At 44.7% G+C, this 26,840-nt stretch overlaps 1 protein-coding gene across 2 annotated transcripts in view; it reads left to right on the top strand.

Moving 5' to 3' along the window:
- Positions 1–10,696: 10,696 nt before the first annotated feature.
- The window catches only part of armc2 (armadillo repeat containing 2), a 132,632-nt gene continuing 116,488 nt past the window's right edge, over positions 10,697–26,840 (top strand). For both annotated transcript variants that reach the window (XM_078212370.1, XM_078212369.1), the window contains exons 1-3: positions 10,697–11,072; positions 15,491–15,732; positions 22,610–22,682. In XM_078212370.1, the coding sequence (XP_078068496.1) occupies positions 15,506–15,732; positions 22,610–22,682 (300 nt within the window). In that variant the 5' untranslated portion in view covers positions 10,697–11,072; positions 15,491–15,505. The remainder of the gene's footprint in view (positions 11,073–15,490; positions 15,733–22,609; positions 22,683–26,840) is intronic.

Below are 26,840 nucleotides of genomic sequence, written 5' to 3'. Positions count from 1 at the left end.
ACCCATGCAGACATGGGGAGAACGTGCAAACTCCACACAGACAGTGACCCAAGCTGGGAATCGAACCTGGGTCCCTGGCGCTGTGAGGCAGCAGTGCTAACCGCTGTGCTACGGTGCTACCCTGGTAGGCTTTCTGGTAGGCTTGCTAATGCACCACGCATGTCCAAGCCTTATTCAGCAGCCTGCCCCAACAAGTGCTTATCTGAAACTTCTGCAACATAAAAGGAGCGTGACCTTGCCTTCCAGAGCGATACCTGTGCCACACTTTTCCCCTGACCTGACTGCAAGCTACTCATGCCCAATGTCTCACCACATCCATAATCTGCTTTTAAGCTCCCCTCTAAATGATGTGTCAGTATCTGAGCTGGTGACTGTGAGTTTGAGATTAAGTAGTTGTTTTTGCTCATTATTAAGATCTTGTTGCTTTTCCACCACTGCCTAAACAGATGGCAATACCTGTGCATGTGAAAGAAAAATGGACAAGGAAAAGATTGTGTTGGGACAAGAGGAGTGGTGCTGGGTGGGGTGGGGATGGGGGGAGCTGGTGGTGGGGAGGAACAGACACATTTTTAAGCCATCTGCAGCTTCTAAATCATAAGAGATTGTGGGAAAGGTGGAGAGTGGAATTTGAGGAGGATACTGTTATCTCCTATGGTTTCAACCCAGCCACTAGCCACAACCTCACCAACTGATAGCCAGCACCATCTGCTCCACAGATGGAAGGACATTCAGTCACTGCCCTCAGCTGCATGGTTAGCACCTGTTGTCTCTGGCTGTGTGGCTCCTTGTCCTATACAAGAGAAGGAAATGTGTCGGTGAGTGTGGTACTATCTAAATAGCTGTCATGATGGAATAGCTAGCATGTATGAAAGCTGTGAGATATGAGCTTAAACCCGCAAGAGTGCTAAATGTGAGGGAGAAGTAAAAAGCTAGAAAGCTGGGTTTGAGTCCCGATTGATAGAGATTGTTGATAGCTGAGTGATGGGATATGACATCTGAGGCTAGTAATGCAGTTGGGAGGATATGGCATTTAAAGATGCATTCAATAACCTTGACTATTTTTGCAGTACTGCATTTCAAATAATTGGAATTTAATCTAAGATGTTGTTTTTTTAAGTAATTAATGATGTTCCTAATGATTTCTGCTGTTCTAACAAATTTTCAGTTCTTAAAGATAACAAACTTCTGCAAGTCTGAGAAAGAAGTAAAATGGTGGAGATTTATTTTCAATTAGGCAAGTATATTTTATTGAATATTTATGAGAAATGATATTACTGCAGTTGACAATATCTTATAAAGACACGAAAAGGTTAATCCTTTCCGCACACAGCTATTTTTTTAAGTTCATTATACAACAGCTTTTGTATTGCTGAATTTAAATTTATATATTTATAAATATTACTTTTAAACCGGTGACCATGGCTTTCCAGACCACTTGAAACATTGAAGCAAAGGATGCACCAGTTTTAATAATTTAAGACCTCAACTGCAGACATTGACAGGCTTCAAATTCCACAGCATGATGGCAACGATCTCAGTAAGGACATCAGACAGGTGTAGGTGTGATATGGTTGGAAGGAATGGATCAAACTTTCTACCCAAAGGGCAATAGCAGGTAATATAATTCTTGATTATTCATTGTACTGTTGTTCAATATTACAATGTACTAAATCTGTTTAACTGAAAACCTAAATATTCCTAATCTTAAAATGGGTTTCCTCCGGATGCTCGGGTTAGGTGGATTGGCCATGCTAAATTGCTCCTTCATGTCCCAAGGTGTGTAGGTTAGGGGGATTAGGGCTCGGAGGAACAGATGGATCTTGGGGTACTTATTCACAAAATTCTGAAGGCAGCAGAAGAGGTGAATAGGGTAGTTAAAAAGGCATATGGGACACTTGCCTTTATCAGTCGTGGTATAGAGTCTCAGAGCAGAGAGGAACAGGTGAACCTTCAGGTACTTATTCACAGATCCCTGAAGGTAGCAGGTGAATAGGGTCAGTCGTGGCATAGAGTACAAGAGCAGGAAGGTTATGTTGGAGCTGTACAGAACGCTGGTTAGGCCAAAGCTGGAGTACTGTGTGCAATTCTGGTCACCTCACTATAGGAAAGATGTGATTTCACTAGAGGGGGCACAGAGGAGGTTCACTAGGATGTTGCCTGGAAAGGAGCATTTGAGCTACAAGGAAAGACTGGCTAGGCTTGGATTGCTTTCGATAGAGCAGAGAGCTCTAAGGAGGGACATGATGGAGGTGTATAAGATTATCAGGGATATGGACAAGGTGAGTAGGGAACAGCTGTTCCCCTTAGTTGAGGGATCAATCACAAAGGGGCAGAGTTTTAGAGTAAGGGGCAGGAGATTCAGAGCGGATTTGAGAAAAGAATTTTCTCTCAGAGGGTGGTGGGAATCTAGAATGCAAGGTAGTGGAGGCCAAAAACCTTATCACATTTAAAAGTATTTGGATAAACATTTGAAATATAATATTCAAGGATATGGGACAAGTGCTGGAAAATGGGATTAACGCGATTTTAGTGGTAGTTATTGTCAGCGCAGACTCAATGGGCGAAGGGCCTTTTCTGTGCTGTTGACTCTATGACTCTCTCTATGACAGCAAATAGCAGAGCATTCCAAAGAGCCACAGGAATGCTCTGCCCCAGCTATAAAGCACATTGAAACAAACCGCACGATAACACAAAAAGCGAAAGAAGCAACAAGGAGACAGACAGGGATACACCATCACTGGTACATTACCAGCCACAGCCATCTCTCCCGCTCTCTTACCCCTGCAGGGAAGAGTAATCTGTGGCTGGTAGTGTACCAGTGAGGGTGTATCCCTTTGCAGGCCCAGCTTGGTCCTTCTCCAGTGTCTCCTCTTGGACTTGTACTGATCTTGTCGCCGGTTTTCATGCGGATCCACTGTGGAATCGGCCGGTTCTGCTTCATCTTCTTAGCGAGGAATCGCTTCAGCCTGAAGGTTTTGTGGGATGGCATGGCCGCGCGTCCACTCCGACAGGAGGGATTCGTTCCTCCGGTGGGGAGGAGGGATCGCCCGCAGAGTGGCGACGGAACCCCCTGCCCCCTCCTTCCCCACCGATCGGCTGCAGACTGGCAGCGGAACCCTCCCCCCGACCAGAGGATGATCTGGGTCCCACCTCCCCTCCCCTCTCTGCCGCACCCCCCCCCCCCCTCCCCCCGACCAGAGGATGATTGTCAGAGAGCCGTGCTTTCCGCTTTCTGCTTTTTTTTTTCTTTTGTGCCCGGGCGCGCTGTCAGATTTTTTTCAAACTGTGCGTGCGCAGTTCAGAGCTCCGATCGTTCCGGCAGCGCTAAGCCCCGGCCTCAGCGCGGATCGGACCGGAGCCGGCAAAACGCGTATGGGCGCGCTGGAAAGAGGATTCCAGGCGCAGATCTATTTGACGCCCGGGTTCGGCACTTAGACTCAAAATGGTAAAATCAGGCCCACAGTGTTTGTTCATTCCGCAAGAAATCAATTAGAGTAGCAACAACCACCGACCAAAGCAACAGCTGAACAGACTAAGTGTGATTCAACACAATGGAATGGAAGGAAAGAATGAAAGCATACACAGATGCCAGCTCAAACTCCAGGTCAATGGGAAGAACCAGCAATGATAGAGCTTGCCACTGCGAATGAGGGATGGAAGGGTTATAAGGCCTTCAAATTGCCTGAATCTTCAAATTCCAGCACTTGGGGTAGTGATAATATAATAATGCAGTAATAGAGTGAAGGTAGTAATAGTGATAATCCAATAGCGACAGTGTAACTGTATGGGACTGATAACAGTGTAAAATATGAAGTAAACTGGTATAACTCCAAATGCAGACGGATAAAGATGGGTGGGGAGAGGGGGAGGGGCGGTATAAGGTTATAGCACATATGGGTTTAATTTGGGACTGAGTACAGTACTGCCCTCACAGTGATGTAAGAAAGCAAATGTGGTGTTGAGCAGAGATATGTATAGACCTAAGCATGGAGTCTTTAATGTATAAGCATAAATAGTTCTAATAATTAATAAAGGCTTACAATTAACCTACAGAAGACTTTAGAGACTTCTTTAAGACATGCTTCCTCACAGCAATATCATCCAAGGTGGTGGTAGTGGACGTGAGGGGGGTGGATATTTGAGGAATCTTGGCAACTGCTAGGGAATCTTGCACACTCTTGCATGAATCTATTGCAGGGATCACAACAGAGCTGAATGTTCGGGGCATGGAAGTCCTTCCCATTGATATTGATTGCAAGGAAGTAATAACAGAGGCAGGTGGAAGTGCAAATAAGTGGGAGGTGGAGGCAATGAGGAAGCAGCTACAACAAGGGATAGGGGTGGTGATGAAATGGTTACAGTTGGGGATAGAGGTGGCAAGGAAATGGTTACAATGGGGAATAGAGGCAATGAGGAAGTGGTTACGGCAGAGGATAAAGGTGACAAGCAAGCAGCTACAGCGGAGAATGGAGGCAGTGAGGAAGTGGCTAAAGCAAGGATAGTGGAAAAGTTGTTACGGCAAGGAATAGAGGTGGCGAGAATACGGCTGCAGCAAGAATGGGGTGGCAAGAGAGTGGTTGAAGGGCAGCATAGATGCGGCTGCAGGGAGAGGGAAGGGATGATGGGAGAAGGTGGCCAAGGAGCAGCTGCAACGCAGAAAAGGCAGGTTGCAAGGTAGGTGTGCTTCAACTGTACTGCTTGTAACATCCAGAAGTTGAATATGTCTGAAAAAAGAAGCATGTTATTGAAGCTGTGTGTCTTGCACTCATCAGGACAGCCACGTAAGATAAGCCAACAGTAAAGGGAAGAACAATTTATACTGCACGAAAAGAGAGTGCTGATTGGTTGGCAAGTGAACTCTGATTGGTACAGGAGTTGTCATGAGGAATGCAGCAGGAAACAGTTAACTGCCAAGCTTATGTTTCAAATTGAAACCAACAGGACAACTCTGATTGGTCAAGGCATTGCCACGGGGAATGAACCAGGATGCACTATCAATCGAGTCAAGACTAGTTGTGAGCAAGACAAATAGGCTTTTATTAGCAAGAACTTGGAGCCATCCCTGTCGGAGCTCTGGTCTGTACTGAAGGCTAGGGGGAGGAGCCACTGCCTTTATACCCGGACCAGGGGGGAGGAGTCTTGGGCGGAACCGACAGGGATGTGCCACATATACAGGTAACAGATAACAGTGGTTTACCACAGGTATGCTTCAACTGTACTGCTTGTAACATCCAGAAGTTGAATATTTCTGAAAAAAGAAGCATGTTATTGAAGCTTTTTGTCTTGCACTCATCAGGACAGCCACGTAAGATAAGCCAACAGTAAAGGGAAGAACAATTTATACTGCACGAAAAGAGAGTGCTGATTGGTTGGCAAGTGAACTCTGATTGGTACAGGAGTTGTCATGAGGAATGCAGCAGGAAACAGTTAACTGCCAAGCTTATGTTTCAAATTGAAACCAGCAGGAAAACTCTGATTGGTCAAGGCATTGCCACGGGGAATGAACCAGGGAAAGACTGTGCCCAAGCTGTTGTTTAGTTGGAAAAAACATAATGTGTGGACATGCTCTTTCTGTCTGCAAAGGATAGGACCCTGCGTGTGAATTGATGTGACTTCTGGTGGATAGTATCAAACAGCATGTCCCCTTTTTTGTTCACAACAGAAAAAGTACTGTCCATTCCCAACCAGCCTGTGCTTGCAAAACTCAAAACCTAAACTGGAATTCTCCGACTGTTCTCGTCCCACCAAAATCTCCATTCACTGCAGCAGAACTGGAGAATTGCAGCTGCAGGCGAGGTTGGAGAATCCGGTCCATAGCGTTCAACATTAGATGTGATTCCACGATTGGACAACATTTGCTGAACAATCCTAATTTTGCCAAGAATTATATTGAAAACCAATTTAAAATTGTCAGTTGGGCTTGCAGTGTTGCTCATACATGCTAGAAGGCACATATTCTCACACTGGATAAGTGCAGTTCCAACACACTCAAGAAGTCCAATACACACAGGACAAAGCAGACCACTGGATTGGTTCCTTATCCACTACCTTAAACACTTTCTCCACTAAGAGTGGTGAAGAATGGTGAGTAGTAAGCCCATGGGATACAGGTTAATCTAGCAAATTGGATCCATAGTTGGTTTAGTAATAGGAAACAAAGGGTAATGGTGGATGGCTGCCCTTGCAAATGGAAAGCTGCTCCAAGTGGTGTTCTGCAGGGCTTAGTGTTAGGACACCCACTAGTATATTGTTTTATATTTTAACGATTTGGACCTGAACATGGGAGGCACAATTAGGAAATTTGCAAATAGTGCAAAAATTGACTGTGTAGTGGATAGTGTAGAGAATAGTTGTAAGCTCCAAAATTATATAGATGGGTTGGTGGAGTGGGCATGAAAGTGGCAGTTGAAGTTCAACTCTGATAAGTATGAGGTATTGCATTTAGGGAGGTTAAATAGTAAAAGGGAATACACAATAAACAGGAATATACTGAGAAGGTAGATGAACTATGTGTGCAAGTGCACAAGTCCCTGCACAGGTCCCTAAAGGTAGCAGTACAAGTAGATAAGAACAAAAAACAAAGAACGAAGAAAATTACAGCACAGGAACAGGCCCTTTGGCCCTCCAAGCCTGCACCAACCACGCTGCCCGACTGAACTAAAACCCCCGACCCTTCCGGGGACCATATCCCTCTATTCCCATCCAAGGTTGTAAAGAAGGTATATGGAATGCTCTCCTTCATTCTCAGAGGTATGGAATACAAAAGTATGATATAATGATGGAACTGTATGAAACTGGTGAGGTCACAGCTGAGTATAGTATGCAGTTCTGGTCACCACATTGCAGGGAGGGCATCATCGTTCTGGAGAGAGTGCAGAGAAGATTTACTAGAATGTTTCCAGGGGTGGAGGATTGTAGTTGCAGTGAGAGATTGAAGAGGTTGGACTTGTTTGTCTTGGAACAGAGAAGGCCGAGGAGGGGTGACATGATTCAGATATACAAAATTGTGAAGGGTGGAGGTGCGGTAGACAGGAGGAACCTGTTTTCCTTGGTAGACAGTTCAAAATAGGGGAAATAGATTCAAGCTAAGTGGCAGAAGGATTAGAGGGGACGAGGAAAAGCTTTTTTTCTGCAGAGAACGCTGGGTGTCTGGAATTTGCTGCCTGAGTTGGTGGTGGAGGCAGAGACCCTAGACTCTTTTAAAAAATACCTAAGTCTATACCTTAAGTGCTGTAAGCTGTAGGGCTATGGGCCATATGCAGGAAGATGGGATTAGAAAGGATACTTGGGAGTCTTTGGGTCGGCATAGACAAGATAGGTTGAATGGCACCCTTCTGTGCTGTATCATTTCTATGGTTCGAAAACAGAAGTGTGTACTACCAGCAGTGTGTACCATCTATCAGATGCAGTGAAGTAACTCACCAAGTCTCATTTGATAGCACTTTCCAAGTACGCTACTTCTGCCACTTCGCAGTTCCAGGACCGCAGTCACATGGGGACACCGCCACCAACACCATGCTCCTTCCAACCTTCACAGCACCCTGACTGGAACCATACTGCCATTCCTTCACTGGGTCAGAAACCTGGAACTCCCTTCCTAACAGCATTTTTCAGTCAACACCTTCTCAAGAGATCGACAACAAACAGTGGCCTCGCCAGTGATACTCAAGATGCCATGAATGGATTAAAAACCCATGCTGTTTCTTCAAACATATATAAGCATTAATATATAGAATAAGTCCATATTTCAATTACATGAACTCCACCTCTTATGGTAAGGATTTAGGCAATTTAATAGGCTAAGAAAGGAAATAAGGAAAATGGCTTTCATCCTGCTTTTTAGACTATATATGTGACTGTCTGTATATGTATTGTTTGAAAATTATAAGAAAAATCATGCGTTGAACAAATTCGTAACAATTGATGGATAAAAATGTAAATGAAATGCATTCTAAATTTGAACAGGTCAGTTCAGACAAGGCTTTGGACAAAGTAATTAGAAACCTTAAATGAAATTACCAAAATTTTATGTTTAGAGTATTTTCAAAATGGTATGCCTTGTGGAAACTGTCAAAAAATCTATCGTGTTGCGATATACAAGATAAACAATGGAACAAACACTTTCATCAAAATTGAAAGAAAAATGCAGGAATAGTTTACAGTGAAGAGGGGTTTATTGAGTAGACCATGAATGAAAGATAACAATGAGCGTGGAAGTCTAAATATCGACCAAGACCTGAAATATGCTACTATCTTAGAAAGTTATTTGAACCATCTACATGCATCAATACCAACAGTGACTCCAAGACTTGACCCAACCAGGCAATTGCTTTGTTGGGTGGCACTGTAGGAACACGAGTGCATGATCCAACTACTCAAGCATGCTCTGCCTTTCAATTAGATCATAGCAGATCTGAAATTCAATTCAATTTATTCACTTTTCTCCATACCCTTTGATACCCTACCTATTAAAAATGTATGATGTATCTCACCCCAGAAAGCTTCAATGGTCCCAGTATTCAAACCCTTTTGGGTGGGAGAAAAAAACAACCATGCTTCCTTGATTTCACTTCTGAATGGTCTAAGTTGAAAGTTATACCTCCTTGTTCTTGAATGCCCCACCAGGGGAAATGGTGGCCGAGTTCTCCGGTCTCCCGCTCAGACTGCCAGTCAGTACAGAGACATTGGCACTCAGCCAAATCTCCATTCATAGCAGTGGGACTGGATAATCACAGCTGCGGGCAAGGTCAGAGAATTCCGGCCAGTGTCTCTGTATGTATCACATTTTAACTTTTAAAGGTGTTGATCAAATCATCCCTCAATCTTATAAGTGTTCATTATAAGTTACCTTGCCTCAAGTCATTTCACTGTAAAGTTGTTTATGCTTTTGGGATGGTTTTTTTGCATTGTGCCATTTTCGATTTTATGCCATTTGCATTCCCCTCACCCTGTGTTGAACTCTGGGCCTTATTCTAATGCTGGCTAAGAAAGGAAATAAGGAATCACTTGAGGCCCAGGCTGCACGAAGAGAGTGAGGCCCAAAATCCCTGGAACAGGAGTGCAGGACAAGAAAAGGAATCCGCTGGCCTTGTAAACTGAGCACTGGCTTCTTCCATGCTCTTCATCTTTGGCTCCATTGTTGCCCAGTTTCTTCCTGGTGCCCCAAGAGACAGGGGCTTAGATGCTGCAAACTGACAGGAAGTGGACCAGGCTCTGGAAACAGAGAGACAGAGTGGAAAGGCGAGAGAGAAAGCGAAAGACAGTGGGAGAGAGTGTAAGTTGGAAAGGAGAGAGAGAAGCAGTGGGAAATGAGAGAGAGTGGGAAAGGAGAGAAAGAGTCAGAGAATGGGAAAGGAGGGATGGGGAGACAGAGGGGGAGGGAGAAACAATGGAAAAGGAGAGAGCACGACAGAGTGGGAAAGGAGGAGATTGCAAAAGATAGGAGACAGAGTGGGAAAGCAAGCAAAACAATGAACATGAGTTTTAGGATTTCTGTGAGATACAAGGTGATTGGGTGATTTGGTGTTATTTAGTTTCAATATATTTCAGCTTAATTTCAGTATTTCTGTTATATTCAATGATTCATTTCATTTTGCAAGTTAGTCAAGCTGCACATGTACAGTACAACAAAGGAGATAGTCATCGACTTCAGGAAACATGCCCCATCAATGGGGACTAAGTAGAAATGGTCGAGGGTGGCATGGTAGCACAGTGGTTAGCACTGCTGCTTCACAGCTCCAGGGACCTGGGTTCGATTCCCGGCTTGGGTCACTGTCTGTGTGGAGTTTGCACATTCTCCTCATGTCTGCGTGGGTTTCCTCCGGGTGCTCCCGTTTCCTCCCACAGTCCAAAGATGTGCGGGTTAGGTTGATTGGCTATGCTAAAAATTGCCCTTAGAGATGCGTAGGTTAGAGGGATTAGTGGGTAAATCTGTAGGGATATGGGGGTAGGGCCTGGGTGGGATTGTGGTTGGTGCAGACTCGATGGGCCGAATGGCCTCTTTCTGTACTGTAGGGTTTCTTCTTCTTCTATGACTTCAAGTTCCTTGGTGTCCAGATCACCAAAAACCTGTCCTGGTCCCTCCATGCAGATGCTACAGTTAAGAAAGCCCACCAACGCCTCTACTTGCTCAGGAGAGTAAGGAAATTTGGCATGTCTGCTACAACTCTCACCAACTTCTACAGATGCACCATAGAAAGCATTGTTTCTGGTTGTACGGCTCCTGCTTTGCCCAAGACTGCTAGAAACTACAAAGGGAAAGGGTTGTGAATGAAGTGCAGTCCATCACTCAAACTAGCCTCCCATCCATTGACACTGTCTACACTTCCTGTTGCTTCGGAAAAGCAGCCAGCATAATCCAGGACCCCACGCACCCCTGACATTTTCTCTTCCACCTTCTTCTATTGGGAAAAGGATACAAAAGTCTTGATATCATCTACCGACTCAAGGACAGTAGCTTCCCTGCTGCCATCAGCCTTTTGAATGGACCTACCTCACATTAAGTTGATCTTTCTCTACACCCTATTACTGTACTCTCTCCTTCCCTATGTATGGTATGCTTTGTCTGTATAGCGCACAAGAAACAATACTTTTCACTGTATACCAATACATGTGACAATAATAAATCAAATATTTCAGCTCTGGCTTTAACACTGATTGCTATGGGAGAAGTTGTGATTTTCAGGACTGCAGCTGACCTGGATTCAGTACAATGCTGTACATGCATAGTGAAATATTTCATCTCTGACTTTAACACTGATTGCTATGGGTGAAGTTGTCATTTTCAGGGCTGGAGCCACACTAGATTCGAAGGAGGGAGCTGTGCGATGACGTCACACCGGCACGTGCCCCGTGACGATGACATCACCGAGACCGGCAGCGCATGCGCGTCAGCGACCCGTTGAGTGTTCGCCGCGTGACAGTTGGTGCGAGAAAAGCCCGGGCTCGGCCACGAGACAACATTTTCACAAGTGACACCGAGGGGTTAGTTGTAAACCCTGGGCACAATGACAAACTTCGTGTCTTGGACATCGGAAGTTCCAGTTTGGCAGAAACTCTGAAGCTCAAATTTAGTAAGTTGGGCTGGGTGTTGAGGCGATTCTCTACCCCCCCCCCCCTTCCTTCTCCAAATCATTGAGAATATTGGAAATAAATATCATCCATCCCTAAGGCTGAGGTGTCGATAAGGCAGGGACTGGGTTGGCGGAGGCTTTCTTACCATCGACTGACTGTGTGGAACAGAGCAGCCCCGCTGGCTGTGTGCGGTCGCCAGGGAAACGGCGGCGGCGCCGTGCATGCTGGGAGATCCGTGAGGTAAACAATGTCCGCGGTTGTCATAACAACGGGCGGCCAGTGACGTCATCCGCTCCGAACCGCAGCCCGATTGGACATATTCCAAACCCTCTACTAGTCATGAGGTTTGCAACAACACTAATCCCCAGCACAGTTCAGATGCAGGCAGTCCCAAATGAACAGTCCCCCACTTTCCCCAGTTGTCCAGCACCAGTCCTTGAGCCACTTATTCATCTCTCTAATTTTAACTATCCTATTCTAATTTGCACGCGGTTGGGTAATAACTTTGGCGGTTCTCTTGCTTAATTTAATGCCCAGCTCCTGAAACTCTCTGCAGAACCTCTTTCCCCATTCTAGCTATGTCGTTCGTACCTCCAAGGAACCATGAGAATGCGATCCTCCCCCTCCAGCTGCAAGTTTATCTCCAGCCTGGGAGCAGACGTCCAGAACCCTGGCACTGGACAGGCAATAAGAAGTCTAACAACACCAGGTTAAAGTCCAACAGGTTTATTTGGTAGCAAAATCCACTAGCTTTCGGAACAGGCTGTCCCTCCGTCAGGTGGGTGGGTGAGAATTCCCACCCACCTGACGAAGGGACAGCCTGTTCCAAAAGCTAGTGGCTTTTGCTGCCAAATAACCTCGTTTTGTTAGACTTCTTGCTGTGTTTACCCCAGTCCAACGTCGGCATCTACCTTACTCCTTGCTACAGAGAACAGTGTCAATCCCCCTCACTAAGCTGCCCCCTACTATCTACATTTTATATGCTCTTCCCATTTGATTGGCATCCTGAAGCACCATGCTTTAGTCAGCCAGCTCATCCACCCTGTAGCCCCCACTCTCATCCAAACAAGCTGAAAGAACCACAAGCCTGTTAGACGATTGCAGTGGCTGACACTCCTGCATTCTGGGTCCCCTTCCTCAGCTGTAGTTGCACTTTCCTGGCCCTGACCACTTTCCAAAACAGACGATTCTATCCTAAGGAGTGTGATCGCCTCCTGAAACAATGTGTGCAGGTAACTCTCACCCTCACCGAAGCGTCCCAGCTCAGACTCCAGCTCAGTGACTCTAAGCCAAAGCCCGTCAAATATTAGACACTGCAGATGTGTTTACCCTGGATAATTACCTGTATCCTTGAGATCCCACATGCTGCAGCCTTGACACATCACCTGAGTTGCCATATTTATGAGCTTTAACTATTACTTAATTATTTTCTTCAATTATTTGTTTTCTTTTAGATTTTTATTAATCTTATCACAAACACCAGTACTATTTTAAACCTTGGGAAAATAAACCTTGACCATGTACTCAATATTCACCAGATACTCACCAACAGCTCACCTCCTCCCCTATAGAACAGTAGAAACCAATTCCTATGGGGTGAATAAATTAGAAAAGCAAAGGAGTACTGCCCTCCCCTCCCCTCAGTGAACTCCCTTTTTTTTTACCCAACTTCCACACACAACTCAAGGCCGCATTCAATGTCCATCACCATGTAGCACCAACTGGCGCATTCTAAAGGATGTAGATGGTGGACTGGGACTTAGGCAGGTGGTGAGGGAACCAACAAGAGGGAGAATCTATTTGATCTCATCCTCCCCAGTTTACCTGTAGCAGATGCATCTGTCCATGACAGTATTGGTTGGAGTGACCACCGAACAGTTCTTGTGGAGACGAAGTCCCATCTTCACATTGAGGATACTTTCCATCATATTGTGTGCCACTACCACAATGTTAAATGAGACAGATATTAAACAGATCTAGCAAATTCAACACTGATCATCCATGAGGTGCTGTAGACCATCATCAGCAGCAGAATTGTGTACAAACACAATCTGTAACCTCACAACCTGGCATAACCCCCATTACGAACGAGCCAGAGGGTCATTCCTGGTATAATGAAGAGTGCATGCCTGGAACGGCATCAGGCATTTTATTTTTTATTCATTCAAGGGATTTGGGCTTCACTGGCTAGGCCAACGTTCATTGCTCATCCCTACTTGCCCTTGAAACAATGGTGGTGAGTTAGCTTCTTGAACTGCTGCAGTGCAGGTGTTCCAGGAATACCCACAGTACTGTTAGGGAGGGAGTTCCAGGATTTTGATCCAGCGACAGTAAAGGAACAGCGATACAGTTCCAAGTCAGGATAGTGAGTGACTTGGAGGGGAACTTGCAGCTGGTGGTGTCCCCATACATCTGCTGCCCATGTCCTTCTGGATGGTGATGGTTTTGTGTTTAGAAGATGCAGCCTAAGGAGCCTTGGTGAGTTCCTGCAGTGCGTCTTGTAGAAGATACACACTGTGGCAACTGTTTGTCGATGGTGGAGGGAGTAAATTTTTCAAGGTGGCGGATAGGATACCAATCAAATCTTGGATGCTGTCAAGCTTCTGAGTGTTGTTGGTGTTGCACTTTTCTGCCTGCTCCCCATAACCTTTGACTTATCGCTATGTTTTAAATAGGTCAAATGGGGAAGATGGAAATAAAAGGGAGGGCAGATAACCTCTGCGATTCTGGAGAGAGATAAGGAGAGGGGTGAAGAAAGCTGAGGTGTTGGCAGAATCCTAAGGATCAAAACTGGAAAGAATGAGTTTGATGGGAAGGAGGATGGAAAGGTTAGTCCCGAGTAGGAAAGTAGGATGGGGTAGCTGGTGAAGCAACAAGAGCCTTGATGGGCCTTTTGGAGTATGCCAAGAGAAGCACAGAAGGAATCTGTAAACTTATCTTAAATGGAGTGAAGCCTGGGACATTGGCAGCAGAGTAGAAAGATAGAGGAGTGCTGTCAGGTCGGGGTGGGGATTTGGAGGGCAAAATACCCAGAATGGGAGAAATTTAAAGGCTCATGATGACAGATGAGAATGGTGTAGGAGGGATAAAGTGGAAACAAAATAGAAAAGGGATAGTAAAAAATAAACGGAAATAGAAATAATGTCCTCAGTTTGAGAGCAGCGGCCAAAATGTGCATGTGTCTGGACACAGAAAACTCATGTTTTAACCATTGATTGCCTGGTAGTTTTAAAGATACAAGTATCAAGTTAGTAGATCACAAATAGAGAGGAGACAATAAGGGGGTGTCCAAAGTTAAAGAAAAAAGTCACATAGTGGGATAAAGTTGATGTATTAGATAGGGTAGAGTTCCTGGAACATTGACCAAGTTGGAGACTGATGTGGAGGGAGATTAAAGTCCAAACACTAATCATAGGGTATAATGATGGAGATATTTTTGTGGGAATGAAGATCCAGGAGGTGACAGAAACAATTACAGGGCAGAAGAATGGTGGGGAAATCAGAGGTAACCATATGATGCAGAAATAGCAGAGAAATGTACTTTGGCCCAGATGAATGAACCTCTGGTCAGGAACTGGACCGGTAGGCTCATCTGTGGGGAAGGGTTGCAGCTGGTAGCTGATTAGAGTTACCTGGAAGCAGCAGATTGGAGACACAGAAGCCGAGTCATACTTGCAGTGTAGTGCAGTTTCCAGGAATTGGGAAGAAAAGTTTAAGGCATGATCATAAATTTTGAGGCATGATCTCGTGCTCGCTGAGGAAACAAAGAGTATGGTCTTGGATTGCATACATTGACTTAAAATAGCAGTCTAACAGTGTAAAGGAGGAAATTGGTGGAGAAAGGGCAGAGATGGTGAGGAGCTTTCTAGGGAGCTGACTGTTTAGGAGCCATCTTGAAACACCTGTTGTTTACCTGGAAACTACTGTCAGCTCATTTGTCACAATTAAGCTCCAAGAGATCTATACAGCCAGAGCTTTCAGTTAATGTTCAGGAATATAAAACAAAAGCAAAGTACAGCGGATGCTAATTTTTACTAATCCCATTTGTTCATGATCTGTAGTGGTGAAAGAGAAATAGAATTGGTGGGAACAGCGCTATCAACATCAAAAATAATGAATTACCCCAGCAAAATTCAGTGCTTTTACCCGGTAATAATAAGGGAGGGTTGGCAGGTTAATTACAAACCTTTGCATAATTGCAATTCTTTCCTTTGATCATTTGTGTTGTTGCACATCTAAATATTTGGTTTGCTTTAAGCATTTTATTGCTTGCGGAATTATCAGGGAAATTGATTTCTCGGGTAAATAGAAGGACATGAAATTTTCAGTATTTTTTTCATTGAGCCATTGATTGTTAATTTTGGTACTTTTTGTTTCTTTTGATTGTGTTTCTGTCTGTCATATGGAAAATTTTCAGAGCTGCTCATCTGTCATGGTGAAGATGAAGTCTTCAAGAACTAAAAGCACTGTAAAACCTGCCACCGTGATTGGAGGTTCACCATCTCAACCGAAGACCAGTGCTGAGATCATTAGTGAGGCCCGTTCTTCATTGAGAATTTTAAAGACTCAAAGACCATTTACACCTAAAGATGATCAGAGGAAACTTTTTGGCTCTACCTCTTCCCGTGCACCTGAAAATAGGCCTCCCTCTGCATTCAGGTAGGAACAGGATTCATTTCAGTGTATGTCTATTATAAATGTTGAGCACAATATCATCACGGTGGCATGGTGGCACCATGGTTAGCACTGTTGCCTCTCAGCGCCAGGGACCCAGGTTCAATTCCCGGATTGGGTCACTGTCTATGTGGAATTTGCACGTTCTCTCCATATCTGCGTGGGTTTCCTTCGGGTGCTCCAATTTCCTCCTTCAGTCAAAAGATGTGCGTGCTGGTCAGGTTGATTGGCCATGCTAAATTGCCACTTAGTGTCAGGAGGACTAGCAGGGTAAATACATGGGGCTACGGGGATAAGGACTGGGCGGGATTGTGGTCAGTGCAGGCTTGATGGGCCGAATGGCCTCCTTCTGCACGGTAAGGATTCTATGATTCCAGAATCATTTTATATGTCCACATTGTTTTGGAGGTGGGTCGAGGTGGCTAAAGCATTTATCAGGTATTACAGCCTCAATTTTATTTTAAATGTGAGAAAAACCAAACCAAAGTGACAAAAAGGGTAGCCATTGCCTTGTATACAATAAAATACCAACATTGCAATAATGCACAAAATTATGCACAAGTTCTTAATGGCAAAATACCTGAGGCAAGATTAATATAAGAACATAAGAAATAGGAGCAGGAGTAGGCCATCTAGCCCCTCGAGCCTGCCCCGCCATTCAATAAGGTCATGGCTGATCTGATAGTGGTTTAGTTCCACTTACCCGCCCGCTCCCCATAACCCTTAATTCCCTTATTGATCAGAAATCTATCTACCTGTGACTTAAACATATTTAACGAGGTAACCTCCACTGCTTCAATGGGCAGAGAATTCCAGAGATTCACTACCCTCTGAGAGAAGAAGTTCCTCCTCAACTCTGTCTTAAACTGACTCCCCCTTATTTTGAGGCTGTGTCCTCTAGTTCTTGTTTCCTTTAAGTGGAAAGAATCTCTCTGCCTCTACCCTGTCTAGCCCCTTCATTATCTTATATGTCTCTATACGATCTCCCCTCAGCCTTCTAAACTCCAACAAGTACAGGCCCAATCTACTCAATCTCTCCTCATAAGCTAACCCCCTCATCTCCGGTATCAACCTGGTGAACCTTCTCTGCACTCCCTCCAAGGCCAATACATCCTTCCGCAAATAAGAGGACCAAAATTGCACACAGTACTCTAGTTGCGGCCTCACCAGTACCTTGTACAATTGCAGCAAGACCTCCCTGCTTTTATACTCCATCCCCTTCGCGATAAAGGCCAACATTCCATTTGCTTTCTTGATCACCTGCTGCACCTGCAAACTGAGTTTTTGCGATTCATGCACAAGGACCCCCAGGTCCCTCTGCACAGTAGCATGTTGTAATTTTTCACCATTTAAATAATAGTCCATTTAACTATTATTCCTTTCAAAGTGGATAACCGCACACTTGTCAACGTTATACTCCATCTGCCAGATCCTCGCCCACTCACTTAGCCTATCCAAATCTCTCTGCAGACTTCCCGCATCCTCCACGCAATTCGCTTTCCCACTCATCTTTGTATCATCCGCAAACTTTGTTACCCTACACTCGGTCCCCTCCTCCAGATCGTCTATGTATATGGTAAACAGTTGAGGCCCCAGCACCGATCCCTGCGGCACGCCACTAGTCACCAACTGCCAACCAGAAAAGCACCCATTTATTCCAACTCTCTGCTTCCTGTTAGATAACCAATCCTCAATCCACGCTAACACTTTACCCCCAACTCTGTGTACCCTAATCTTCTGCAGCAGCCTTTTGTGAGGCAGCTTATCGAACGCCTTCTGGAAATCCAAAAACACCACATCCACCAATTCCCCTCTGTCAACCGCACTCGTTACATCTTCATAAAAATCCAGTAAATTTGTCAAACACGACTTTCCCTCCATGAATCCATGCTGCGTCTGATTGATCAAACCATTTTTTTCCAGGTGTCCTGCTATTTCTTCTTTAATGATGGATTCCAGCAATTTCCCAACTACGGACGTTAAGCTAACCGGCCTGTAGTTACCCGCCTTTTGTCTACCTCCTTTTTAAACAGTGGCGTCACATTAGCTGTTTTCCAATCAGCCGGCACTTCCCCAGAGTCCAGCGAATTTTGATAAATTACAACCAACGCATCTGCTATTACTTCTGCCATTTCTTTCAGTACCCTGGCATGCATTCCATCCGGGCCCGGGGACTTGTCTACCTTTAGTCCCATTAGCCTACCAAGCACTACCTCTTTAGTAATAGTAATCGTTTTAAGGACCTCACCCCCTACAGTCCCACGACCATCAATTTTCGGTAAGCTATTTGTGTCCTCTACCGTGAAGACCGACACAAAAAACTTGTTTAAGCCTCGGCCATTTCCTTGTTTCCCATTATTAAATTCCCCTTCTCGTCTTCTAAGGGTCCAACATTTACTTTAGCTACTCTTTTCCTTTTTATATATTTGTAAAAACTTTTACTATCAGTTTTTATATTTTGTGCTAGTTCAGTTTCATAATCTATCTTTCCTTTCTTTTTCGCTTTCTTAGTAGTTCTTTGTTGTTTTTTAAAGCTTTCCCAATCTTCTAATTCCCCACTAGTTTTGGCCACTCTGTACGCATCGGTTTTTAATTTAATACTCTCCTTTATTTCCTTAGTTATCCGCGGCTGGTTATCCCTTTTCTTACATTCCTTCTTTATCACAGGAATATATTTTTGCTGAGTACTGAGAAAAATCTCCTTAAAAATCCGCCACTGTTGCTCAGCTGTCCTACCAACTAGTCTGCGCTTCCAGTCTACATTAGCCAATTCTGCCCTCATCCTATTGTACTCGCCTCTGTTCAAGCAGAGGACACTGGTTTGGGACCCTACTTTCTCACCCTCCATTTGTATTAGAAATTCAACCATATTGTGATCACTCATTCCAAGAGGATCCCTCACAAGAAGATCATTAATTTTACCTGTCTCATTACACAGGACCAGATCCAGGATAGCTCGCTCCCTCGTAGGTTCTGTAACATACTGTTCGAAGAAACTATCCCGACAGCATTCTAAGAACTCTTCCTCAAGTCCACCGCGTCCGACTTGAGTCAACCAATCAATATGCAGGTTAAAATCCCCCATGATTATTGCTGTTCCGTTTTTGCACGCATCCATTATTTTCTTGTTTATAGCCCGACCCACCTCAAAGTTATTATTTGGGGGCCTATAGACCACGCCCACCAGTGACTTTCTCCCCTTACTATTCCTTATCTCCATCCACAACGATTCCACACTATGCTCCTTAGAGCCTATATCGTCTCTCACTACCGCCCTGATGTTATCTTTAATTAACTGAGCTACCCCACCTCCTTTTCCTTCCTGTCTATCCTTCCGAAATGTCTGATACCCCTGGATATTCAGTTCCCAGTCCTGGTTACCCTGCAACCACGTTTCTGTAATGGCCACTAGATCATACCCATTTGTACTGATTTGTGCCATCAACTCATTCACTTTGTTTCGAATGCTACGTGCATTCAGGTAAAGTGTCTTTATGCTAGCCTTTATATGGACCCGATTTGTTAGTGCATTCTTTTGATTGCACGCTCTGTCCCTACCTGTCGCAAACTGGTTATCCTTCCCCAGACCATCTCCTTGCACTGCGTTGACCACCTCCCTTCTTGTGTTTGTCACCTTTTTTACTCTGCCTGAGCCCTTGACTCCTTTAACTAGATGAATGTCCTCATCATTAACCTTCACTCGTACCCTCTCCTTTACCTTTGATTTTGTAATTCCCCATACCCCTGAACCTTCCCCCCCACTATTTAGTTTAAAGCCCTATTTACACCCCTGGTTATACGATTCGCCAGGACTCTGGTCCCAGCACGATTCAGACAAAGACCATCCCATCTGAACTGGTCCCATCTTCCCCAATACTGGTGCCAATGTCCCATGAATTCAAACCCATTCCTTCCACACCAATCTTTGAGCCACGCATTTACCTCCTTAATCTTATTTACCCTGCGCCAATTTGCTTGTGGCTCAGGTAGCAATCCAGAGATTACAACCTTGTTGGTTCTGTTTTTTAATTTGGCTCCTAGCTTTTCATACTCCCTCTGCAGAACCTCTGTTCCTGTTCTGCCTATATCGTTGGCACCTACGTGAACCACTACAACTGGATTCTTACCCTCCCACTCCAAGTTCCTCTGCAGCCCAGATGAGATATCCTGGACCCGAGCACCAGGCAGGCAACACACCTTTGGGATTCTCGATCCTGGTCACAAAGAACAGTGTCAATACCCAATCAGCAATAAAATTAGCTCGAATTTCAACATTAAGAGCATTCAAATGGTTGTTGGATAAACATATGGTTGATATTGGAATAGTGTAGATTAGAGGGGCTTTAGATTGGTTTCACTGGTCGGCGCAACATCGAGGGCCGAAGGGCCTGTACTGCGCTGTAATGTTCTATGTTCTATGTATTTTTTAAGAGCAATATGGTGCTGAGGTCCATGACAGGAAAAACTGCAAAAAACTTATGCTGCTATTGGTAGTGTTAATTGAAAGAGGGTTTGAATGGTTAGAATGGTGTAGGATTGGAGCAGGGGACTTTTTTTGCTTCTCCTATGCAATTAAATGGGAGGGTTTGATTTGATTTATCATTGTCATGTGTATTAGTACACAGTGAAAAGTATTGCTTCTTGCGCGCTAGACAGACAAAGCATACTGTTCATTAGAGAAGGAAATCTCATCTGTGGGGAAGACTAGTGTTATAGTCATAGCTAGGGTGGAGAGAAAGATCAACTTACTGCGAGGTAGGTCCATTCAAAAGTCTGATGCAGGAGGAAAGAAGCTGTTCTTGAGTCGGTTGGTACGTGACCTCAGACTTTGTAACCAAAAGAGAAAATGCTGGAAATTCTCAGCATGTCTGGCAGCACCTGTAACGAGAGAAACGAGCTGACGTTTCGAGTCCAGATGACGCTTTGGGGTTCAGATTCCAGCATCCGCAGTAATTTGCTTTTGCTCAGACTTTTGTATCCTTTTCCCAAGGACGAAGGTGAAAGAGGGTATGTCCAGGGTTTGTGGGGCCCTTGATTATGCTGGCTATTTTTCCGAGGCAGCGGGAAGTGTACTCAGAGTCAATGGATGGGAGGCTGGTTTGCGTGATGGATTGGGCTACATTTACGACTTTTTGTAGTTTCTTGTGATCTTGGGCAGAGCAGGAGCCATACCAAGCTGTGATAGAACCAGAAACAATGCTTTCTGTGGTGCATCTGTAAAAGTTGGTGAGAGTCGTAGCTGACATGTCAAATTTCCTTAGTCTTCTGAGAAAGTGATGGGCTTTCCTAACTATAGTGTTGGCATGGGGGGACCAGGACAGGTTGTTGGTGATCTGGACACATAAAAACCTGAAGTCCTTGACTATTTCTACTTTGTCCCCGTTGATGTAGACAGGGGCATGTTCTCCTTTACGCTTCCTGAAGTCGATGACAATCTCCTTCGTTTTGTTGACATTGAGGGAGAGATTATTGTTGCCGCACCAGTTCACCAGGTTCTCTATCTCATTCCTGTACTCTGTCTCGTCATTGTTTAAGGTCCAACCCATTACGGTGGCATAATCAGCAAACCTGAAAATCGAGTTGGAGAGGAATTTGGCCACACAGTCAGAGGTGTATAAGGAGTATAGTAGGGGGCTGAGGACACAGCCTTATGGGGCACTGGTGTTGAGGATGATAGTGGAGGAGGTGTTTTTGCCTATCCTTAGTGGTCTGTGGGTTAGAAAGTTCAGGGTCCAGTTGCAGAGGGAGGAGCCAAGGCCCAGGCCACGGAGTTTGGAGATGAGTTTCGTAGGAATAATGGTGTTGAAGGTGTAGTCAATAAATAGGAGTCTGACGTAAGTGTCTTTATTATCTAGGTGTTCCAGAGTTGAGTGCAGGGAAGGGAGATGGCATCTGCTGTGGTCCTGTTGCGGTGGTAGACGAACGGTAGTAGATCAGGCAATCCGAGAGGCTGGAATTTATTTGTACCATGACTAGTCTTTTGAAGCACTTCATAATGATGAATGTCAGAGCCACCGGCCAATAATCATTAAGACACGTTACTTGGCTTTTCTTTGATACTGGATGATGGTCGCCTTTTTGAAGCAGATAGGGACCTCAGATTGTTGTAAAGAGAGGTTGAAGATATCTGCGAATACCCCCGCCCACTGATCCACACAAGATCTGAGTGCTCATCCGGTACCCCATCTGGGCACGTCGCTTTCCGTGGGTTGACCTTCGAGAAAGCTGCTCTGACATCTGCAATGGTGACCTCAGATACAGGTTCATCTGAGGCTTCCGGGGTGGAGGGAGTGCTCTCGCTGACCTCTTGCTCAAAAAGGGGAAGCGAATGTAGAACTATGCAGATTCCCATCATCAAGTAAAGACACAATGTACACACAAGAAGTCTTTAATGATTGCATTCCACTACTTCCTGTATACAATAATTTTAAAATTGAGACTATAAATGAGTAAATTTGACTTGAAAGAGATGGAAGGAAATAAATCATTTCATGAATAAGTCGTCATAACTGCATTTGTCATATCATCAAACTTAATAGAGGGGTAATATCTGGTTTTTGATTTGTAGCATCTGAGGTCATTTGTGGGAAAACAGCACCAGGCTGATGGCTCAGGATTTTGGTGTTCCAGTCAGCTTGCTCGTGTTTCCCATGCAATGACTTTGATTCAAAAAATGTTGAGTATATTGTTTGTCTTGACTTCTCAAAAGATCATGAATTAATATTCAAAGCTGTAATATTTAAATGTTTTGATCCAGGTAATTTGTTTTAGTATTTTATGTTGTCTTTAAACTAACACATAAAGGAGCTCAAATTGAAGAGAAGAATCCCTAAGAAATAAGTCCCACGCTTTGTTTCTACAGCCTCCATGCTCGGAGTTTTGAAGGTAGTGATTCAAGACCCATATCAGGAGCCCGTCTCACCCCAATTGATCATGTGAGTATAGCAGAAAACAGTGAAGTCAGTTGTCTTAAAATTATTTTAAAATAGAAGTAGAGAGAGGGTCTCGTCAGGACCACTGATATAGCTAAGTAGGTAAATGCACCGTGTGATATAAAACTATACCGACGCATTTTCAATCCATTGTTTATACCAAGTTAAAGGGCATGGGGCAGAAGCTATGATTACATAGGTTATGCAACAGCGAGGCAGGCTGTTAGGCCCCACCAGTCCGTGCTGTCATTTATGCTCCACTCAAAGAACAAAGAACAATACAGCACAGGAACAGGCCCTGCGGCCCTCCAAGCCTGTGCCGCTCCCTGGTCCAAACTAGACCATTCTTTTGTATCCCTCCATTCCCACTCTGTTCATATGGCTATCTAGGTAAGTCTTAAACGTTCCCAGTGTGTCCGCCTCCACCACCTTGCCCGGCAGCGCATTCCAGGCCCCCACCATCCTCTGTGTAAAATATGTCCTTCTGATATCTGTGTTAAACCTCCCCCCCTTCACCTTGAACCTGTGACTCCTCGTGAACGTCACCACCGACCTGGGGAAAAGCTTCCCACCGTTCACCCTATCTATGCCTTTCATAATTTTATACACCTCTATTAAGTCTCCCCTCATCCTCCGTCTTTCCAGGGAGAACAACCCCGGTTTACCCAATCTCTCCTCATAACTAAGCCCCTCCATACCAGGCAACATCCTGGTAAACCTCCTCTGTACTCTCTCCAAAGCCTCCACGTCCTTCTGGTAGTGTGGCGACCAGAACTGGGCGCAGTATTCCAAATGCGGCCGAACCAATGTTCTATACAACTGCAACATCAGACCCCAACTTTTATACTCTATGCCCCGTCCTATAAAGGCAAGCATGCCATATGCCTTCTTCACCACCTTCTCCACCTGTGACGTCACCTTCAAGGATCTGTGGACTTGCACACCCAGGTCCCTCTGCGTATCTACACCTTTTATGGTTCTGCCATTTATCGTATAGCTCCTCCCTACATTATTTCTACCAAAATGCATCACTTCGCATTTATCAGGATTGAAATCCATCTGCCATTTCTTTGCCCAAATTTCCAGACTATCTATATCCTTCTGTAGCTTCTGACAATGCTCCTCACTATCTGCAAGTCCTGCCAATTTTGTGTCGTCCGCAAACTTACTGATCACCCCAGTTACACCTTCTTCCAGATCGTTTATATAAATCGCAAACAGCAGAGGTCCCAATACAGAGCCTTGCGGAACACCACTAGTCACAGGCCTCCAGCCGGAAAAAGACCCTTCCACTACCACCCTCTGTCTTCTGTGACCAAGCCAGTTCTCCACCCATCTAGCCACCTCCCCCTTTATCCCATGAGACCCAACCTTTTGCACCAGCCTACCATGAGGGACTTTGTCAAATGCTTTACTAAAGTCCATATAGACGACACTCAAGCCTCCTCTCATTTTTCCTCATTTAAATCTATTATTGCAACGCTTTATTCCTTTCTCCCTCACATGATTGTTGAGCCAAGACTTAAATACATCTATTTAATTCGCTTCAACCACTCCCTGCAAAAGGGGTTCCACTTTCTTACAACCCCTTAACTAAAAGTGTTTCTTCTGAATTCCCGATTGGATTGCTTGGTGGACTATCTTATATTACTGGCCTCGAGTTATGTTCTTTTCCATCAGTAAAAACTCTATCTGACTCCAAATCGAGACAGCAAACCACTCAGTGCAGGGGCAAATAGGGATGGCAATAACTGGCCAGCATTTATGAATGCAGCTCAGTTTTTATCAGGTTCATAGTTTATACCTATAGTTCAAAACTGCCAGCAGAAGTAGTAAGCTCACTCTGGCCACACAGTTGGTGTGGGAAAATAACATACTGAACAGCAATAGTTGCTGTTCTAAAATTTGGCAAATTAAGCGTTATTGGAGCAAACATATTATGCACCTTCCCAACATCTGAAAATCAAGAGAGATCACCCATGTCCTCAAAGCTAACAAACATCAATTCCAACGTAAAGTCTGTGCTCCGTTAAGGCTCTGAAACATGGAGGGTCACCAAAACAACGTTGATGAAAATCCAATCATAGAATCACAGAACAGAATCATAGAATCCCTACAGTGCAGAAGGAGGCCATTCAACTCATCGAGCCTGCACCGACAACAATCCTGCCCAGGCCTTATCCCCGTAACCCCACGTATTTACCCTGCCAATTCCACTGAAACCAAGGGGAAATTTAGCATGGCCAATTCACCTAACTTGCACATTCTTCACCAACAAATGCTCTCAGAAGTCTCCTAAGGCTACGCTGACCAAACAGCATCAATAATATTAGGCTATGGGAGGAGACAAAACAAGACCCAGTGGTCCTCCAAATTAAAAGGTGAAAGTGGAATTGGATAGACCATGCTTTGAGGGAGCCCTGGGACAACATTTTTCGGCAAGCTCTCACATGGAATTCGCAAGGAAAGAGAAAGCAAGGTAGATCAAGAAACATATGGAGGCGGGATACAAAAAAGGAAATAAGAGCCAAGGGCTATACATGGCAATAACTGGAGAGTTTGACCAAAACAGGATTAGATGGAGAGAATTTGTCCATGGTCTGTGCACCGTTACGGAGTGAAAAGGCAAAGAAGAAGAACTCTGCATCTCAGAAATACTTGTTTATATTCAGTTTCAATTTATAGTATCTAACTCTAACATTCCACATGTTGCTAAGCACATACAAATATGCAAAGTTTTTAAATAATAAATTCATAGAACATAGAAAAAAACATAGAACATAGAAAAAATACAGCACAAACAGGCCCTTTGGCCCACAAGTTGCGTCGGTCATGTCCCTACCTACCTAGGCTTATATATAGGCTTACCTATAACCCTCAATCCTATTAAGTCCCATGTACTCATCCAGAAGTCTCTTAAAAGACCCTATCGAGTTTGCCTCCACCACCACTGACGGCAGCCGATTCCGCTCACCCACCACCCTCTGAGTGAAAAACTTACCCCTGACATCTCTGTACCTACTCCCCAGCACCTTAAACCTGTGTCCTCTTGTAGCAGCCATTTCAGCCCTGGGAAAAAGCCACCGAGAATCCACCCGATCTATACCTCTCAACATCATGTACACCTCTATCAGGTCACCTCTCATCCTTCGTCTCTCCAAGGAGAAAAGACCGAGCTCCTTCAACCTATCCTCATAAGGCATGCCAACCAATCCAGGCAACATCCTTGTAAATCTTCTCTGCACCCTGTCAATCATTTCCACATCCCTCCTGTAATGAGGCGACCAGAACTGAGCACAGTACTCCAAGTGGGGTCTGACGAGGGTCTTATAAAGCTGCATCATTATCTCCCGACTCCTAAACTCAATCCCTCGATTGATGAAGGCCAGCACACCATATGCCTTCTTAACCACCTCCTCTACCTGCGAGACCGATTTAAGAGTCGTATGGACCCGGACCCCAAGGTCCTTCTGATCCTCTACACTGCTAAGAGTCTTACCCTTGATATTATACTCCTTCATCCCATTTGACCTACAAAAGTGGACCACTGCACATTTATCGGGTTGAAGTCCATCTGCCACTTCTCCGTCCAGTCTTGCATCCTATGTATGTCACGCTTCAGCTTCTGAATCCCTCCAACCTATCCACAACACCACCAACCTTCGTGTCGTCGGCAAACTTACCAACCCATCCCTCCACTTCCTCATCCAGCTCATTTATGAAAATGACAAACTGTAAGGGTCCCAGAACAGATCCCTGGGGCACTCCACTGGTGACCGACCTCCATTCAGAAAAAGACCCATCTCCAACCACTCTCTGCCTTCTGCAGGCAAGCCAGTTCTGGATCCACAAGGCAACAGCCCCTTGGATCCCATGCCCTCTCACTTTCTCAAGAAGTCTTGCATGGGGAACCTTATCGAATGCCTTGCTGAAGTCCATGTAAACCACATCTACCGCTTTTCCTTCGTCAATGTGTTTAGTCACATTTTCAAAGAACTCCACCAGGCTCGTAAGGCACGATTTGCCTTTGACAAAGCCATGCTGACTACTTTTGAGTATACTAAACTTCTCTAAATGTTCATAAATCCTGTCCCTCAGGATCTTCTCCATCAACTTACCAACCATTGGTATATATGAGTAAGTTCTTTTCTATTTATGTAG

Source organism: Mustelus asterias, chromosome 5 (assembly GCF_964213995.1).
Source record: "Mustelus asterias chromosome 5, sMusAst1.hap1.1, whole genome shotgun sequence".
NCBI lineage: Eukaryota > Metazoa > Chordata > Chondrichthyes > Carcharhiniformes > Triakidae > Mustelus > Mustelus asterias.
Note: the sequence above shows the minus strand (reverse complement) of the source record. Positions and strands in the feature narration are given on the sequence as shown.